Here is a 21,289-nt window from a genome sequence, read left to right as displayed (position 1 = left end):
TGACAATGGTTTCTTGATTCGGTATCCTTTCCTAACTCAACCCTCAGCATTCCGACTCAACATTAATTAGAGACCCGTTTGATTCAATACTTGGCTTCCCATTTAGACTTATGAAGCATTGGGTTGTTCTAGTCTTACAACACTCGGTGGCACTTGAGTAACTAACAACTTGAGTTTTGGACTTTGCAACACTCGGCTCACTTGGTGCTCAAGAATATCAATCAGAGATATCCCATTCGAACTCAGGAAGACTACTTAGGATCTACGATTCTGGGCATTCTAGCGAACGTCCTATGCGGAGTCTTAAAACTCAAAAACTCGATACTTTACATTCAATTCAACCTCCAACCACTTGGTACAAGGTAACACTTGGCCAATGACTTGATAATGTCAATATACAATCTAATGACGGTTAGCCTTAGCATCCCAACAACTCAACAATATCAGTATGCGATTTAATGGTTATTGCTCTTAGCATCCTAACCGGCCTTCATGTGTCTAGTTGTGGATTCCATGGAGATTCCATTTCATCAGCTATATAAGGATTGATAGAGGTAAGTAATAGGGAGAATGAGTTTTCTTATGTGCACGGAGATAACTCTTATTCATCATCAATTTCTTTTCTTTTTCTTTTGAGCATTTCTTTCCCTTAAGTTTTCGTGAACTTCATCTTTCAACTATTTAATTATAGGAGGAGTCATGCCGACAATATCAATCCCTTATTGATACATATTGACTAGCAAGATACTTGAAGATCGAAATTTATAGTTTTTAAAATATTAATTGAGTTGATTATTATTGAACAGATTTATTGAAGTGAACTGATTATTCCATTTTTTTAATCAAAATTTACATCTTAAAGATGAGAGAGAGGAACAGGAGTCCATTAAAAAAATATCATCAATTATTACAATAATAACTGATGAAACCAATGAGGGATGGCACACGGCGGTGGGGCCGAAGCCAGAAGTGAGTGAAGGATTGCTCGTCGCCCGACGCTGCAAAAGCTGGGACACGCCCACTTGCCCAGCGCTTGCCACCCTTCCTGATGGTAACGCTCACCCCCCACCTCCTCTCGTTTTCATGGTCCGTTCGTTCCTGATCGGACGGTTGGGGATCTCCCCGTCGCATTCTAGCTCTCCTGTCAGCCGGTGGTCTGTCCAGCCAGGATAGGATTTTTATTGTTGTTTGGCACGCACCCGCCCGGTACTCTCGTTTTCAACCCGCAGTGGAGTGGCGAATATTTGCGGGTCCTTGTGGGCCCGACCGCCTGTTTGACCCGTTGGTGCCGAGTTGGAGTGAGGCGGTAGTGGTTTCAAAAAAGGATCGCCCTCGCAGCCGCACCGTCTGACTTGTGCGAGGGTCTCACGGTCACGGGTGGGGGGCTCACGCGCTGTCTCGCGTGGTCCCCTGACTCGCGGGCGCATGTGTATCCCTGAGCACGCGATCTTGGTCTTCCATTCGCACGGGAATGGATATCGGAGCGTCGATGTTGTCCCGCATATCAGTTTCCCAGCTGTCGTTCGCATAGAAATGAGGTCAGAGTGACTCGCACTATGCGCGGGGCCCACGACGTGGGTCTACATTTCTCCACCTAGGAATGATGAGTCTGCGGGTCCATCGCGGTGGGAGCCAGCTGTCTTGGAGAGGACAACACAGATGACGAACACCAATCACTCTTTTCTTCGGATAATATCGCATATAATGTTGTTTTTTTTTCCTTTTCATTTATTTATTATGTGAGAAAAAAGGATTTTGTAATTATCCAATCATCACGGTATCCACAGTTGTGTCTCCGCTCTAAGCTCTCATTGCTCTGTTCTTGAATCTTGATCAAGAACTAGAACAACATTGGCTGCTGCTCCTCCTGCTGCTTCCTCCTTACTTTACCGGACTTTATCGGATTTGTTGTTTACTTGCTCTGCGGCCGAGCTGAGCTGAGCTGAGCTGAGCTGAGCTTTACCAAATTCAACTTTGGCAGCGTTGGACGTTTGCAGACAGAGAGCAGTTTGAGAGAGAGACGGGAGAAGGCGAAGGCAGGATTTTGAAGCTAGGGTTGGGATCTTTATCGGATTTGTTGTTTACTTGCTCTGCGGCTGAGCTGAGCTTTACCAAATTCAACTTTGTCACCGTTGGACGTTTACAGACAGAGAGGAGTTTGAGAGAGAGAGACTGGAGAAGGCGAAGGCAGGATTTTGAAGTTAGGGTTTGGATCTTAATACGCCATTTCCTCCTCTGACGTGCCTATCAAACCTCTTGCGGAAAGTATACCTTGGTCGGCACACTCCATTTTGCCCCTCTTGCCTTTCCTTCGCTCTACCAGTATCAAGGAGCGCAGATAGAAGGACAAGTTTTTGATAAAGGTGAGGTTTTTCTTACTTATGCCCCCATCTTTCTCCATTATCTCAGTTAGGTGAACTGGGCTTCGACTTGAGGGCTCGCCTTCATTGCTAGATCGATCAAACCAGAAGACTTCGTCATCGATTGTGCTTGGTGATACCCTTTCTCCGTCGAGACTTGCTTTTATTCTTGTTCATGTATGGATGGGAGAGATGCCATGGCGTTTTCCGGAGCGGCCTCGTACTTCATGTCTCATCGAGGAATTCCTGGCTCCATCGGTAGCTCGCAGCCTGAATTGCACTTGACGGCACATCCCGGGGTCCGGTCCATTCCGAACTTCGGCACCAGTCTTACCGTCCCTCCTTCTGGCGTTGGTTCGGCGGCATTTCAGGTGGAGTCTCCGCCCGGTGCCTCGTCTCATGATGGCGGTGGACTTGGCGAAGGTGTGAACCAGGTGGAGCCGGTGAAGAGGAAGAGAGGACGGCCTAGAAAGTACGGACCGGAAGGGAGTGTGGCTTTGGCGCTTTCGCCTATTTCCACCTCTGCACCCTCCGGCTCCGTGATCGGGTCTGGGTCAGCTTCGGGTTCCCAGAAGCGCGGGAGAGGACGGCCGCCTGGCACAGGGAGGAAGCAAATGTTGGCATCTCTTGGTGAGTGTCTCGTAACTTTTTGAAGATCAGTGTGCTTCTTGGCTTGATCTCTGAAATTTGCAACTTCTACGACAATGAATTGCATTAATAGCTGTGAGAATCGTAATTGCAGAAATGCAAGTTATAAAAGGCATTCAACAGTTGTCTGTTCTTTTTTTAATACAATAGGTTTTGTTTGGAATAACAACAACAGCACACTGCTATTTTTTAATTGTATACGAACTGTCGTCGTGATGCTCGCAAACTGGGAAATTAAATTCTGAAACTGGCCTGCAACAGGTGAATGGGTTGTTGCTTCAGCAGGCATGGGCTTTACTCCACATGTCATAACGATTGCAGTCGGAGAGGTACGTAGTTTCCTGGTCTTGTTTATTCAAAAAAATGACCTATAGAAGCTCTCTCCAATATCTTAATGCTCGAAATGATATAAATGGTTAGGCTATTCAATGTTATTCTCACAATTTAATGTTATCTGATTTCCCCCCTTTCCTGATTGAATTCAGTTAGTCACTATGAAGCACATTTTGATGAAAAAAAAAAAAAAATTGAGAAGTTTTAACTCCTTGATGGTTGAAGCTCATTTAGACTTTTTTGAAGTAGATGTAGACTCTTGGTTCCTTTTGGAATCTTATTTCTTGGTGAATTAGGTGATACTTTCGAATAGTTCTGCACCTCTCTGGTCTACTCCATCACAATACACGAAGTTACCTGAGCTATATATGTAACTTCACCTTAGTCGAGACCATATGTAGTTGAAATAGCGGATGGTGCTACTTGATCACAGAGGGAGATTCGCTATTTTCCTCTACCAGCAGATATCTAGAAGAGATGCTGTTTTGCTCATTTGGTGTCTTAACATGTACTTTACCACCCAAACACAAGCTTGGAGATGTCTCTAGATAATACAAGCTTATTCTAGCCTTCTTATCATGCGGATCCACTTACTGTGAGACACCATGAGAACACCATTAGCTGCCTTTGTGATTTCTTGTTATCTTTGGACAATCTCTTTTAATGTTGTTATATGTTTTGCACTAACCACTAAACATCCTAAAGATCTAGATCCAGACCTAGACTACATTGTTGAGATCTTCTCCATGTGATTGTCTCTTACTGCCCCTCTTTGAGTAAGTAGTACACTCATTCACATCTAGAACAATAATATTGTCCTTCCTTTCAGAACCTTATGCAATATCTTCATTCCTCACCTCTTGTGAACTCACCTTGTCTCTCCTACAAAGTAGGCAAAGTCTCTACAAAAGGAACAAACTAATTAGGCAAGTGTAATGAACATCTAATCCAAATTGCCATTTAAAATCTTCTCTCCAATCTTAGCCAATGAATTCACAAAATCTTTGAATACATTAAGATAAGATTCTCTGCTTTTGTCATGTCATATGTGGTCATGCTATATATAACTTTTTCAATCTTTTGAAATAAAATCATTTAATGAAATTGCTTGCAATGTAACATGCTTCTAATCTTGACATAATGCCTTGTGTTGTAAGAGGCTTACTGGCCACTATGTAAACAATACTATCCACAAAGTGTAAAATGGTACTAACTGTGTTTGCTCAATCACTCTCTTTGATGATGGCAGTGTCCTGCTGAGTTTGTTGTATTAACAAATTTTATATTTTAAATGACCAAAAAGAGAAACTAAATCACATGGTGAACTTCTGAATATCAAACTCTCTGATGCTCATTAAAGTTTCAGCTATCCTCATAAACCCTCTTGTTAACTGTTCTATCCACTATGATGTGATACTCCAAGATTTGACAACATCAACTTTGATTCTACTTGTTGGGATTTTAATTGTCTCTAATACCCTTGGATGAGGTGGGACTCTACTCTAGCACCACTTGCTAGAATTCACCAGCTTAAACTACACACTGGTAGATCCAAAATAGGTACCTCTAGAATGTGAAATAACATCTATTGTAATGCTATCTAGTGGAATCTTTATTAATCTTAGTAGAATAACACAAACATACAAAGAAATATAAGAGCAATTAACGTGGCAACGTACATCTAAATATACATAAAGAATTTAAGTCCATATAGTATGAGAGCTAAAGTACAATAAAAATAGAAAATTGGCTCGATTGCTCACACCTTGTGCAAGAGAACTCTCAATCAATGATAAATTCACAGCTCTAGCCATCACCATATGACATTTGAGCTATATAGGGAGGTATTAGGCACAGTATGTTCTTGAACCCAATAACAAACCTTGAGGTTTAAAGACTAGCACAGTATGTCTACAAATTGTATGACTAAAGAAATTCCCCTTATTGACCTAATAAGAAAATTATTTGTTGAATTTACTTAAATCAAATCAAGCATTGGAGATTGCATGATTAACATATTATTTTCGATATATAAATCTCATTACTTGATGTTAGATTGAAACTTTTCCCTTTCAACTTAAGCACACCTAACTGTGCATTGCTATTCTGCTAAGTGCTAACTTATGTTAAATGTTAAGGCACTTTGAAAACTTCTTGGCTCGAGCAAAAGTTTTGCCCCATATATTTGCATACCTAGGGGTAGGAGTGGGCATTCATGATAAACAAAACAATTCCAAATTAAAAATGTCGATTTATTGGTTTTTTTTCAGCTTTCAAAAGTAACATTATCAGTTTAGGTTTGGGTTTGAACAAACCATTAAAATCAAATTGAACGCTTAATTTTTTAGAAATATGTATATGTATGTATGGATAAAATTAGTATGTTAATTACTATAGTTTAATATATATTTAACTTTCAATATAAAGTTTCAAATCAAACCACATCTCAACTAAATTGAAAATTTTGTTTCAGTTTGAAATTAAACTAAGATGGTTTCGGTTCAGTCTCATCTCAGCTTTTACAAATTTATATACTTTAATTTGTTTTGATTTTTTTCCTCACAAATCGATAAACTGAACTATGTTGAATCTTACTTAGGGGATTGTTTTTGCATGTCTATCCTGTTTTAACCAACTTGACAAATATTGTTTGCCCTGGAATTGCTGCATACCAATAATATATATATATATATATACTAATATATAATACACTTTTCAGGACATTGCTACAAAGATAATGTCATTTTCACAACAAGGACCAAGGGTTGTCTGCATCCTCTCGGCAAATGGTGTTGTATCCACTGTGACTCTTAGACAATCTGCAACTTCTGGTGGCACAGTGACTTATGAGGTTCCGAATTCTATTTGCCTATATTTGTTAAATTGTTATACAATTGAATTATACAACTTCTAGCATGTCTCTGATCACTCGAACGAGATCTTTCAGGCTATGTGGTTGATCACAGCATTCTAGTGAGATTTTTTCAGTCAAAGAAAAAACTTATTTGTTTAAACTTGATCAGGGCCGTTTTGAAATACTTTGTTTATCTGGTTCATATATGAGGACTGACAATGGTGGATCACGGAGCAGAAGTGGAGGACTGAGCGTCTGTCTTTCTAGTCCTGACGGTCGGATAATTGGTGGCGGTGTCGCGGGAGTTCTTATAGCTGCTACGCCCGTACAGGTTTTTTTCCCCCCCCTTTAGTTCGTGAATACCACCAATTCATGTTGCTGAACTCTTGTTCTTATTAGTCTTTGTACTGTTTATCAACCTGGATGCCAAGCATTTTGTCTTCTGTAGTTGTTCCTTGTATCTAAGTTTCGAGCTTCTCATTTTCACTATGATGTACAATTTCTCACAGGTAATCATAGGAAGCTTCATTTACACAGGATCTAAAGCAAAGAACAAAGCAAAAATTAGCAATGAAACAAATCCTGAAGCTCATGAGCTTCAGGTTGGGGGGGATGAGCAAACTGCACCATTCGCGGCTCTTCCCAGTCCAAACCTTTCACCTTCTCCAATCTTAGGGGGTTGGCCTGCTCCGAGGCACTTGACTATGAGGAATGCTCACATTGATATCGACTTGACACGAGGGTGATTATCGTAATCAACGCATCAAAGTGTCATTCATATTCATTACCAAGCATGATTTGATGTTGATCGATTAAATGCAAGCTTGCAAACAGACCTGCGGGGCTTAGCTTTAGTCACAACTTAACTTAACATGCCTTTGTTCCAGGGTTAGCAAATTTGATGCTAGAAAGGTTTGTTTACAGCTTAAGGGATGCACTTAGGGGCTTGTTATATGTCTCTATTTCAGTTATGATGTTCCAGTAGGCGATAAAATTCTGTTGAAAGGAGACTCTGCTCTTGGAGTGGTGTCCCTTTGTATCTGATGTCTTTATGATTTAGCATCTATTTATATATGAATGACAGATTTGAAATCAATCTATCTCCTATAATGTTCGAAGGACAAAGGGTTCAAACACAAGCATTTTATAAGGGTGTAGAGAACACGAGCAGTGCTTGCTTATGAAATGCAGTGCTTGCTTATGAAAACTGACTGGTCTAAATTTATATAGTAGTTTTTGATCAATATAAGTACGTGTATTAATTTTGTTAAAATTGCTATATATTAGTAAAGAAGTTAAAACAAAGGAAAATTTAGAATTGTAAACTAGCCAAATCAAATTTTATGATGTTTAAGATTTGTTTGATAAGGTAATCAGCCAAGTTAAGTTTAAAATGAATCAAGTCGTTGAAATGATTATTTAAATTTAGTTTGATTTATTTTTTATGAGCTTTGAGTTTGATTTGAATTTAATTTGAGTTTGGTTCGTTTAGATTCATTATTAAATTCTTAATTTAAGTTTATTTATTTTATTATTTTAAATTTCTTATTTTAAACATAATACAAGTTTATTTGTTTCTTTATTTATTTAATATATTGTTGATTATGGAAGTTGATAATACAAATTTATTTATTCATTTTGTAAGTTTATTTATTTATTTAATAAATTGATAAAAATTTTATTTATGAATATAGTTGTTGTTCATGAATATTATTTATGAATATTATTTATAAATATTATTTATGAAAAAGTAGTGTCTTTTCTTTTTCATCTTAATGTTTAAAAATTATATGTTTTAAATAAGAGAAGCATGAAAAAAGTTTTTTTTTAAAAAAAATTGAAAATTTAAAAGGGTAAATAAATATTTAAAATTATTTAAAAGTATATTCAAAAATATTAAAGGTGAAATTAATGCTTATTTTTAATAGTTTTTGTTATTTTTTAAAACTATAAACATTAAGAATCAAATAAGGCTTGAATTATTATTATTTTTTAAAATTTGATTAAGCCCAATAAGAATATTGTCCATTAATAAACATAGAATAACAATTGACTATAAACTCGCACAAACTATGTATGCGAGCATCTGCCCTCACTCCCTGAACGAATCAAGAAAGATGCGGTCGGCCGCAACTCACAGTCACTATAAAGCCGACATTAGGTCTTTCTCCTGTTTCATTCCGCCATCACCCTCCGTTCTTCTCCGCCCCCGGCCAAAGGTGAGGCTTAACGGGGACACCACAAGGGCGATGCCTCCTCCCTCCTCCTCTTCTCCTGCATCTTCGCCCATCCTTCCTCCGCCCGGCGAAGTGAAGTCCGAGAACAGCAGATCCCCGTTCAAGCTCACCGAATCCACCTTCTTGGCCTCACTCATGCCCAAGAAAGAGATCGGAGCCGATCGGTTTCTTGAAGCCCACCCGACGTACGATGGGAGGGGCGTCCTCGTCGCCATTTTTGGTGGGTTTTCTTTGTTTCTTTTTGGTCAACCTGAGCGGATTAGATACTGATACTAAGTGGTAGAAGTTACTTTTTCTTTCGGGTTCGAAAGTTGTAAAGCGATTTTGTCAGTTGGACTCCTTGATACCGAAGAACATCATGGAGTTGGTTCTCTCGCTTCAATTTTTTATTTATTAATTTTTTTTTGCATGTTCGCGATTTTTCTGGTCGGTTGGTCGGTGTGCGGTGTAAATATGAGTTTCTATGCAAGCAGCATTTTAATATATATTGATATACTAGTTAATTTCTCTAATAACTCACACTAGTAGTTATTACTTGCTAATGGTAATATCCTAATAATTTTTTGAATGCTAGTAGTGAAGTATTAAAGACTTATATATTATTATTTTTCATAAATATTGAATTTTCCTCATTTTTTTTTTTCAAATTTGCGTCTTTCCTCAAAAATTGATGTTGACTGCACGGAATTGTTGATCCTCATTTCTGAATTCAGTTCTCAAATTTCAATCAATTTCATGCCGAATCCCTATTACTTTCCTCTAAAATCACATTTCGTAGAATAGATTGATAATCCAAGTTAATCTGCATTAGGAATGGTAGATTTTGAGAATTATGACCTTAATATTATATAGTCATTTTGCTTATAGTTAAAGATTAGTCCACTTCTCAATCTAGATGTGCTTCCTTTGTTACTTACCCCATGACACCCACTTGGAGATAGTGTAATAATATAAAATCAAGAGCCATGCCAACAATCATTAACTCAAGATAAATATGCATTTTTTTATCATGATATATATTCATTTTTTTGTAGACGATACAACAAAACCATCAATACAAAAAATTATATGAAAATATAAGTTACCTAATAAAACCTAAATCCGAAATCAACATATCGAGGATCTCTATATGATGGCCGACAACAACTATAACTCTTAAAATCACCTTTGCTTGCAAAATTGGGCCAAGGAAAGAAAAAAGTGAGCACAAAGTGGGTAAACATGAATAATATACTTGATCTTCACTTAACTCACCATTTATATCACCTTTAAGTTTATATATATATATATATATTTTCATTTCACTTATTTATCATCAATTAAAGTAATTAACTATTCCTCTTATTTATCACAAGTTAATATGCTTTTAATTATCATCTTCTAGTCAATACTAATAAATCAGCTATCAATAAAACTATCACCAATAAATCCACTAAGAAGTGAATTACTAGTGGGTGGTGCTAGGTCCTCAAAGTGTAATACTATCATTAGACATTTGGGTTAGACCTCTTTCCGGGGATATAGAAGGACAAAGGGCTCTCACACAAATAATTATTGACTAAGGGTGACATTCGCTACCACAACCATAGGTGGTTAGGTACTCTAGTATAAGGGTTGTCTCAAAGTTTTACATTTTAGTATTTTTTTATTTTTAATCTCTATTATTTCACTTTAAGCTTTACATCCCGAAGAGGGAAAGGAAATGAGAAAGAGGAGAGTAAGAGGGAGGTGAGAGATCGATAGATGTTAGCAACGAATGTGTGGTGCTAGAGATGTTTGGCGGTGTTGGCGAAAAGCATGAGAGAGTAGAGATCAGGATGGGAGATGGTGCCCTACTATCGGGTGATGACGTGGGAGAGAATAAAGAGAGGAGAGAGAAATATATGTAACCACTAATTCCTCAAAAATTCTCCTAATTCGTCCCATCTTGACTAAGCCGGACTATCCCCATATAGAAATTTGGGTTGACCCTAAATTTGCCAAAATAAATCTAAGCCAATGCCGCTTTGAACCCATGTGACTTGAATCTTTATGCTTATTCGAAGGATTCCATCCAAACACGATTCAACTTCAACTCAATGGCAAAAATGTAATTTATCGGTTGAATTTAACATCATTGTCTAAAAATTTTATGACAATTTACGATGCGGAAATATTAAATTGGATAATTTTTTGGTCTCATTCCAACTCTATTGATACTTAGTGGCCATATGTTTCAGTCACCTCAATGAAGTTTGATGTTTTGAATTTGTTTATAATGATATAGTAACCATTATTACACACTGTTCTAGTTTCTGGTTATAGCGTTAGATCCTCCAAGAATTTGATTTTGGTTGAACATTTATTTCTAGTGTTTGACAATATATACTTTTATAGTTCAATATTTGAGATCTGAAATGATTGTTGCTCTATTTTTGTTATTAGTGTTGACACACTTGTTTTCTCGTAGTATTGACAAGTAGTTTCTAAATTTTATGCTATAAAGGTTGTGCAGTTTTATCTTTTCATAAGTGTAATTATTATCCATATTGTCAAAATTTACCGTTAAAATGAATGTTGTTGGTTTTGTTTTGTGAGTGAATATAGGGAGAAACAGTTGCATTGCATGTGCACAAATGTTTCATATGAGTAATTAAATGCTAGAGAAATTTCCACTATTGAAAAGTCAAACCTGTTTTTTTATTTACATGAATTAACAAAATTGACTTGGTTTCTTTACTAGGGCAAAGTGAATCCGCTATGTGATAGTCAGTATCATTCACTGTTTACTGTCCATAGCATAGGCAAAATGTTTTAGATTATCGATGACAATTTAATTGCACGTTTCAGATGATTATCTATCTAGGTTTCTTCATTTGGACATTGAGGAATTATGATGTCATTGATGTGTTAGTATTAGAGATGGGGAGGGAACTATATTATTTTTCAGTACCAAATAAATTGTTGTTTTTCAAACTTATTTTTAGAATGATTTTTTTTTCTATGACATGGTGATTTGCTTAACTGATTATGTGTAATGGTTACTTACCAACCAGTGATGTTTTGACAGATTCTGGTGTAGACCCAGCAGCTGCTGGTTTGCAGGTGACATCAGATGGAAAACCAAAGATCATTGACATACTTGACTGGTAATTTCAACATTTGGAAGTGCTTGATATGTGCTGCTAGAATTGACTGGAAACTTGTCTACAAATTCTTAGTTAATTTTCTATCATTTATTTATTGTATTTCAGCACCGGAAGTGGTGATGTCGACACCTCCAATGTGGTGAAAGCTGATGCTGATGGTTCTTTTGTTGGGGCATCTGGTTAGTTTGCATTAGCCAGTTGGTTCTTTAACCATATTTCTATTTGTGAAACAATTTAGGAAATTAAAAAGCCATTTTCAGTGAAGAAAGTTATTCTATTTTTACATCTTTGTCTTTTCCTTTTCGTATCCTTCTTTTTTGACTTTAGATAGAACTTGGTGTGTTAGGCACTTGTCAGTCCCACAGGCCATTAAAGTTTGCAACAAATGGTCCATCTAGTACCAAGATTATGGAGTGACAACACGTCTTGTCTCTATTTTCATACTAAAACTTATGTGTATACTAGATGGTTATTTTTGTAGGTACCATTTGTGTTGTAATATCAATAGAGAGGTGATCGTGCATATCCAAATTATATATAGGTATGTATGTATATTTAATTATTAAAAAAACAGTTTCTATAGATTGGCAGAATTGTAAAAACTGAAGAAAAACTAAATAGTTGCAAAGAAGCTAAAATTTAGCTGCACCTCCAAAATAATGCAATTGTATTGAAACATAAAGGCCACAGGCTTATGGTAGTTCTATGATTAAACCAGATTTCTGTTTTATTAGTTATAGCTAAGACAATTTATTCAAAAGTTTAATAGTGACTTTTTCAATAATAAGTAGCTTTAAGAATCCTGCATTATCTAAAAGGATCTCATGTACTTCAGAAATGAAATGGTTATCTTAAGAGTGAATCCTTCTTTAGCACTATGTTGGAGAATGTAATGATAGGATATCTGCTTCCTATTATTGTACTTATTTTGGAAATATAGTAACATAGAAGAGTAGGTAATTAAATTTAGTGGCTTGTTACAATGTGAGCATGTGATGATAGGAGATCTACTTTCAGTTATTGTTCTTGTGTCTGTGAAATATAGTAGCATGGAAGAGCAAAAATAAACTGTAGGTCTCATGAAGCTCTAAAGCTGAATGCAATTATGGCTCATGCTTCCTTTGGGATAATGTGGGCTAAACTCTTGTAGAGGAGTATGAAGTCACCTACTTTGGGCTAATGATCACTTACTTTTGGCCAATTACGAATTGTGACAAGCAAGCGTGTATCTATGTTGCTATTTATTATTATTTTATGAGCTTACCAAGCATTTGAGGTCAATTGCAATTTTATATGACATACATAGATGTGCAAGAAAAATCCCCGCTACTTTCAACTCAAAAGATGAACTTGCAATTATTTTTGCTAAATCAATTAGTTTGACACATTTCTAACTTGTGTACTAAGAGGAATGTTGTAATACTCACGGTTTGAAATCTCATGTCGTTCCATGCAGCACAATTGAGAGATACCATTTTTTTAAATTACCAACACTCTATATGTGGAATAGAATTAAATGAATAAACCCATTTGGACTCATCTCAACAATCTTTATCACAAATTGAATCATATTGATATTGGATTGATATGTTACTATACAATTTTAAAGTGGAAGGTAATTGAAAGAGTGTATTTAAATTTATTTCGGCACACTTCGATACATGATGAAGCATGTTAAGTGTTAGTGTGGTACGGTGATGAAACAATGCTACTTATGCAACAAACTAGTTGGTTAAATTTAACTTCATTTAGCATCATAGCGTACTAGTGAGATCCCTTGACACATGCACTCAATCTTAAATAATAGAACTTTTTAATTTTACTTTTTTTTTGTGTTATCTCGGCTGCTACTCTATATTTTCAAGCAAGTTGCTACATGCTAAATCACTAATAATTTTTATGGTCTTCATCAAGGATTGAAATCTTGAGTTGTTTTGCTCGAAACTAGTGAAATTTTTTATTCCGCCAGTGGACCGGCATCGGCACAACGTTTTGGCCGGGACAAGGTGTTGGTCGAGTCCGGTGATGTCTCCGTAAGCGTCGCACGGGCCGTGCGTGCCCGGGTCGTGCGACCCGCGAGTGCCCCGTCGCGGTTGCATATTAATTTTTTTTTAAAAAATTAGGTTTTAAACATTAGGTTTTAATAAACTCCTAAGTTGGGATAGTTTAAATATAATTAAAATGTTCTTAAAATTATCCTATTATTTTTTTTAAAAAATATTTTAATTTTTATTTTTAAATATTTAGATTAAAATTTTTATTTTTAGTTAATATATTTTATATTTTAAAAATGAAACTATATCAGCATGACACGATACGGTACCGAAACTGTATCGTTTCGGTCCGGCACCGAAACCTCAACACGGTTTGATATTTTAAACCTTGGTCTTCATATTGTGCTTTAGATTTCTTTTCTTTTATTATTATTTTTGTCTTATTTATTCATCTATTAACATCTAGGAAGACGTTTGGTTGTGAATCCTTCATGGAAGAATCCATCTCAGGAGTGGCATGTCGGAGCCAGATTAATTTATGAGTTGTTCACCAGCACACTTAGTTCGCGGTTAAAGGTGTATCATCCTACTTGTGTCTACATTTTTCATATTATACTTGTATATTTTTGTTTACTTGTTGACCTTGCACATATAACACAGGAAGAAAGAAAGAAGAAATGGGACGAAAAGAATCAGGAAGCAATTTCAGAGGCTTTAAGGCAGCTGAATGAGTTTGAGAAGGTCTTTTATCAATAGTTAGCAAATGCTCAATTATCTCTATCTGCTATTTCCTATATATATATATATATATATATATATATATAACAGGGTGATTAGTAATTTAGTATCTAACTCATAAGTTAAATGTATCTAGCCCAGAAGTTAAATGGTAAATTTTCTCCATTGTCTGCATTAACTGTTTCGAAGGGGAGCCTTGGCGCAACGGTAAGGTTGCTGCTGTGTGGCCTAAAGGTCACGGGTTCAAATCCTAGAAACAGCCTCTTGCCAAAGGCAGGGTAAGGCTGCGTACATTGGATTCCCTCCCTGGACCCCGCAAGGCGGGAGCCTCGTGCACCGGGCTGCCCTTTGTCTGCATTTACTGTTTCATTGAGTTTGTCATCTAGTTTTTAGTGTTCAGTAAGATTCCTTAAGGTTTGTGTTATTTTACATGATACTCTGACACATGTCTTCTAGTTATTCTTAGCCATTTTCTCATTTCTTTCCAATTTTTTGTTTCATGTGCTTCATGAAACATGACTTTTGTGTTGAGTATCTGTTGAAACATGACATCATTTATTGCAGTTATAATAGATCTTAAGCATGTTCACTTTCCAATGCATCCATCCATCCCATTCCTCCATTTGGTTCGATGGCAGATAAAATTCCAACATTTATTTTCCAGAGTTGACCGATCCACAAGTTAAACATAAATGACAGAAAAATCATGTGGAGTTGTAGTTCACTGGTTCATATTCTGTATTTAGTTAAATAATTATATTACCAAACTTGGAATCTCTTAAACAGTTAAGCTAATATTTATAATTTTCAAGATGTGAGGTCATTCGTTACCCTTTGAAGGGTACTCTGTATTGTAATTTTAATTTGTTTTTCATCTTTTGATCTGTTTTTGTTCATTTTATTTAGTGGGCAAAGTGAATCTGGTTGAAGTACATATGTACATTTTTTAAAAATCATTTCTCTATTTGCTTTAGATTTTTTTTAATTGTGTAATGGTCTATGAGTGGATATAAAAATCATATTTTTATGCATTTGTGCAGAAGCATGTAAAATTAGAAGATTTGACGTTAAAGAAGGCTCATGAGGATCTTCAGAATAGACTTGATTTTCTGAGGAAGCAAGCTGAAGTAGGGAAGCTTACTTTTTTTTTATTATAATTAACTTTCTTATTCTCCATCGTGATTTAAGATACTTTCTCACTGTTTCAATGTTAGAGCTATGATGACAAAGGGCCTGTTATCGATGTTGTTGTCTGGAATGATGGTGATTTTTGGAGGGTGGCTGTGGACACACAGAGCCTAGAGGATACTCCTGATAAAGGGAAACTTGCTGATTTTGTTCCTTTGACAGATTATAGGTTTGTTCAATTTGTCAGTGCTAAATCTAGAGTTGCTAATGTTTCTACATCTTATGAAACTGTATGGCTTTTTGTTTTACTTTAGAGTATGGATGTTTTGCTAAATCTAGAGCAACAGATACTAGTTTGTTGCTTGTATGAGTACTGAGTGTACTGACACATTTTTTCTTGCATTTTCACTGATTTTCTATGGTCATGATAGTATCTAAGATGAACTTACTGTCATTTATTTTTTCTTGAGCTTCAGGATTATCAGGATTCTCAGCTTACTGATTGCCTTCCTACGAAGTTTGCCACAAAACATGATTCGGTTTTCTAATTGGAATTATATATTTCGCTTCATATTTAGCATACTATTATTATTTTTTAGAATAGCTACATTTTTACAAATTCATTACGTTCCATACTATGAACTTTTTCGGATTAGGTTCACTTGAGCCTACGGCCTCTATTCCATTTTCATTCCCATTTAGTAAACAATACCTTTTTCTTCTAGCTTTGCCTGGTGATATCTATTCATTGTTCTTTCTTCTTTTGGGAGTGTTATTGTTTTTTGACATGCTCAATGGTTATCCAATTGGGAAATAAATGTGCAGGACTGAGCGGAAATTTGGTATCTTCAGTAAGCGGGACGCTTGTTCCTTTGTCACGAATGTTTATGATGATGGTAATCTCGTAAGTATAGTAACAGATTGCTCGCCCCATGGCACACATGTTGCTGGCATTGCAACAGCCTACCATCCTGAGGTGTCATGAATTTTTAAATAAATATAATACTGTGGTTATTTTCTTCAAATATTTTTTGTATTCATCATGTATTTATCATCTAGGAACCATTGCTGAATGGAATTGCTCCTGGAGCTCAATTGATTTCATGCAAGATTGGAGATACACGCCTAGGCTCCATGGAAACAGGAACTGGTCTTACTCGAGCATTAATAGCTGCAGTTGAGGTTGGCTTAATTTTTAGACATGTAGTCAAATTTATTCTGGTGATCAACCCTGAAGTTACAAGTTATCTGATCCAAGTAGAATCTTTGGACTAACGTCTTTCTAACCCACTTAAATTAAAATCAGGAAAGAAAAGAGATGAGTAAGTCAAGTTTTGATAGCTGCGCTTAATTGAGATTTTCCCCTTTTGATTTACTGTGATTTTAGATTTAGTAATAAATTTTGGTTGATATTTTTCTGTAGTCATACCATTCTTAATGAATCAAAGTGGTGCTTAACATGAGTGAAGCACTCTCATTCTTATTGTAATGAGAATACTGTTTCAAGTGCAGTTGATATCATCAACATGGTTTATATGTATTATCATTTGCCTATTGATATCGATACTTTGTTGGCACAAGTAAATGTCATTGTACCATCAGTATTGACACAATCTCGATGATGTTGATCAAGATAATGCTTGTATCAATCAGTACTATTAAGAATTCGCTGAGGCTAGTTACAAGGAGGAGATTAAACATGAAAAAAAAAGTGGGAAAGGGAAGACTAGAAGCACCAATAGATGGTATGAATTGAGACAACAGGATTCTCTTCCATGATTCACTCTTTGATTCCATCTACTGATCATAATGAGTAGATGAAAGGTTAAAAAGAGAGGGGAGGAGAAGACGAGATGTGCCAACCTAAAGACCTAGAATAGCAAAGAGAAATGATACTAGAAACCAACAATAGCAAAGAGGAATGGCACTCTCAGTTTTTATTGTGCTATCTTAAGTTGAATTCTTAGTGGCTAGTTAAGATATAGGTCAATGTGAATACATAGATGTTATTAATACATATATGGATTTAGGAAAATTATGAAATCAATCTAAATATGATATTGCAAGAACCAATGCTCCTATCCAATGCACAAGTTTCATTTTGGTATTAGGAAAACATACACATTGGGTGCTCATTGCGTTTATGCTTGTTGTTCACATCAATTAGTTTTGCAATAGTCATCGTCTTATATTTGGAAGTAAACAAGCTATATAGAAGAGGATTATATATATTTTTTCATTTGAACAAATTTCTAAATATGCTTTAAATCACCCTGCAGTGTGTTGAGAGTAAACACGACATGGTACCAAAATTATGTCATTATGCTCTAAGATCAAAACTCAAGCATGAGAAATATGATTAAGGTCTATTGTCTATAATGGAATTCTGTTGAAGAGAAAGAATTATTAAGGAATGATTTATATCAACATGGATGTGCAAGATTTAGCATATCAATAATTATCATTCTAATAACATCAATTTTTCTTAACTTGTTTGATTGGGTTGATCTTGACCAATTGATTTTTTTAGTCAACCAAGGTGGCTCAGTTTGCCATTTTTTGTTTGTCAATTGACATTATTAGCATGGTCAACTTCCCTTGTTAATTAGTAGGTTAAGTAGATAAGTCAATCAACCATGTTTATACCACTTATTGTTGTACTATTGCCACTAGTAAATCACACAAATAATGAATCTTTAATTGTGGATTGCTTGTTGGATTGATAAATAATGACCAAATTATTAGAAGATCATCAATTGTGTTTCGTTAGATATGGCTTGAAATCTCATGTGATGCTAGAGTTTTGATCTCAAACCAGAGCAATATGATTTTAGTATATTGTGGTGTTGACACTTGGCACACAGAGATACACACCTATTTGTTAAGATGAATTCAAATTAGTGTTAATCTTAGAATCCTCATTCACTTAGCATGTTTACTTTTAAACATAAATCTGTAGCAATTAGAAAGTATTTTAAAATATTATAGTAATAAAAAGGGTAGCCTGGTGTACGATACTTTTGCCAATGCGGGGCCTCGGGGAAGAGTTGGATCACATTGGGTTTATTGTACACAATCTTACCCTGCATTGTAAGAGGTTGTTTAATTAAAATATCATAGCAATAAGACAAATAATTATAAGTATTTGCACTATTAATCCCAACAATCGTGGAGTAGGGTGCTAACATCATGTTTTGTGGACACTTGATATGTTTCAATGTTGATTTGATTATGTTGAGATGAAAAAAAGTTGTTTTACTTTTACTCTTTTAATACCCTTTAACTTAGCTTGTCTATTTCTAAAAATAAAACTATTACTATTACTTCAATTACTTGAATTTATCTATCTTGATGTGTGTTGAAACATGCAAGTGTTGGGAAGTTACGATAAACATTTCCATGATTAACATGGATGACACAAGAGATATTTACTTGAGCTGATCATACCAAATTTTCAAAATTTTCCTGAATGAGTACATGAGTACCATTGTACAAGATTCCCAACAATGGGTTAGACTATTCTTAATCCATGAAGATCCCATTTAAGTTATATTTTAACAAAATTTCCTTTGTTTATGGATATTTGCTTGTCATCCCCTTATGCTCACCAAAAGCAATGATTAGCTTTGCACTTGCATAATGTGCTTGAGAAGGACTTTGCATTCTATCACTTCACTTTAGTTGTTTGGCTCACCATGTTATGACAAATTCCCTATTTTGGATAGTTTTTGCTAGTGAAGCATAAGGTAAGTCACACTGCTCCAGCCACTACTTGGGAATAGTATAAGGAAATCACTCTTCATTTTCATTCCTATCTTTTATTTGTTCTTTTGCAATGTTAGTGTAGACATTTTTGATTATTTAGTCAACAAATTCTCTTACATCAAGGAAATGGCTGATCTTGCTAAGTGAAACTAATCCACCACCATGCATGGGGATATGATTTATAGGAATAGTATGAGGAAATCACCCTTCATTTCCATTCCCTATCTTTTACTTGTTCTTTTGCAATGTTATTGTAGACATTTTTGATTATTTCCTCTATCTAAGACTTGTGAGACATCGAGAAAATGGTTGTTTTTGCTAAACTTACCTACACAATTAGTCATGGGCTATTTGAAACAACAATGACCTGACAATGGTAGTAGAGTCACGTCGTGCTCAATCTTACTCCGGTTATGGCAATCAGGGCATCCTAAGTTGTAGTCCACTAAAGGGACAACATTGGTGAGTAGTGGTGATTGCTTGTTTGAAAAAAGAAACTGGGTAATGTCAAGGACCTTAGAAACAATATGAGCATGTTTCTTCCTCTTGGAAAGTAGGATGGACTTGTTGGTTGAGTTTGTGTTGGGTCTCATCTTTCATGAAGATTAGGATGCATGGGATGTGTTGAGCCTAGATACAAGCAACCTAGTGAAGACATCAAGAGTCCCTTCAATGGTTTTTGGAAGATATTGCCGATTAAGGCAGATTAACATTGCTTTGGTGCTTCTTGTAAGAAACATACAAGGATCATATAATTTTGCCTAGCATCATTTCTAATAAAGGTTCCAAATCTTGAGGCATGCCAGAATTTTGGTCTTTAGTTGGAATGATACAATTTCGGTATCATGTCATGGTGTGTTGTCCAATAGTAGTATGGTTTTGTGACTTATTTACTTTGAAATATAAATCTATACATTTATATTAATATTTAAGAGCAATAAATTTCAAATTGTTTAAAGCATTTTGTATAAAAATTAATATGGTAAATATTTATATTAATCTTATTAAAGTTAGTATAACTTTTATAAGTTATTACTTATGATTAATTATCTACCTATAATTATAAGTTATCTACTTATAATTGAAAGGGAGCCTGCAACGGTAAAGTTGTTGCCATATGACCTAGAGGTCATTGGTTCGAGTCTTGAAAATAGGCTCTTGCAAAACAAGGTAAGACTGCATACAATAAATCCTTCCCTGGGATCCCTCATTGGCGGGAGCTTCGTGCACCGAATTGTCATTTTTTTATCTACTTATAATTATGATTAATTATTTACCAATAACTATTTACTTGTAATTATGATTAATTATAATATTATTTATAATCAATTATAAATAATACAAATTAATTAATATATTATATCTATTAATTAGCTGTCTAATAAAAGACAACTTTATCTTATATGGGAAAAAACACATAACTTCCCCCTAAACCCTAACCTGACACTTGTTCGCTTCTTGTGATTGATAAATCACAACTCCAACAAGTCCATGATTTGGAGAAATTATCCCTTCGGCAACCTTATCTCACTCCATCAATGTCCTTCAATTCCTCCATTGCATCTATTAAATATCTCTGCTGATTGTATGATGCTTAATACTCCTCTTTTATAGTATCTTCATTCTCTTGCCCTCCCTGTCACTGACATACTATTTTTTGGCCATTTCTGCCTTAGTCATAGAAATGAAAATTTTCATCTTCGTTAAGTGGCACGAATCGAAATTTCAAATCATGTTCTACGCACGACAAAAGTGTTGGGCTAACATCTATGGTGAGATAGGTAGGAGAACTTCCACTTGATATGGCAATATATTCTTGAGTGATTTCATTCAAAGGTGTGAAAACCAAGGTAGTACACAATCATGCACTTGTTAAACAATGCCAATTTGATGTTGAGGACATACTACCATGAGATTTAAGAGGGATGTTTATGAATATAGTAGCTAGGATGATCTAAAGCTGAAGCTGCAGACAAAATTTTCTCCTGACTGAATTTTATCCCTTGAGGAAAGTTGATATTATTAGGGCTAACACAATTTATTATTGTAAAAAATTCTAGAAGCTTCTTCTATATGTGTGCCCTCAATGCCTTTGTATTCAACC

General features: G+C 35.5%; 2 protein-coding genes across 2 annotated transcripts; both read left to right on the top strand.

The window, feature by feature from the left end:
- The first annotated feature begins 1,779 nt into the window (after positions 1-1,779).
- LOC141817675 (AT-hook motif nuclear-localized protein 11-like) lies at positions 1,780-7,308 on the top strand. The gene is made up of 6 exons (XM_074705312.1): positions 1,780-2,363; positions 2,455-2,990; positions 3,270-3,337; positions 6,061-6,192; positions 6,365-6,526; positions 6,705-7,308. The coding sequence occupies exons 2-6, from the start codon at positions 2,540-2,542 to the stop codon at positions 6,939-6,941; spliced, it is 1,050 nt and encodes a 349-aa protein (XP_074561413.1). The 5' UTR covers positions 1,780-2,363; positions 2,455-2,539; the 3' UTR covers positions 6,942-7,308.
- Positions 7,309-8,312: 1,004 nt separating this feature from the next.
- Positions 8,313-16,695, top strand: LOC141817680 (tripeptidyl-peptidase 2-like). Its single transcript, XM_074705319.1, has 9 exons — positions 8,313-8,652; positions 11,482-11,560; positions 11,666-11,739; positions 14,021-14,130; positions 14,215-14,295; positions 15,333-15,419; positions 15,507-15,649; positions 16,246-16,396; positions 16,480-16,695. The coding sequence occupies exons 1-9, from the start codon at positions 8,313-8,315 to the stop codon at positions 16,693-16,695; spliced, it is 1,281 nt and encodes a 426-aa protein (XP_074561420.1).
- Positions 16,696-21,289: the final 4,594 nt, after the last annotated feature.

The sequence above is a fragment of the Curcuma longa genome, unplaced genomic scaffold, assembly GCF_044706935.1.
Source record: "Curcuma longa cultivar G26 ecotype Majalengka, Jawa Barat unplaced genomic scaffold, ITB_CL_G26_1.1 contig_21523, whole genome shotgun sequence".
In the NCBI taxonomy this organism is placed as follows: Eukaryota; Viridiplantae; Streptophyta; class Magnoliopsida; order Zingiberales; family Zingiberaceae; genus Curcuma; species Curcuma longa.
This window is presented reverse-complemented; position numbering and strand designations above follow the sequence as displayed.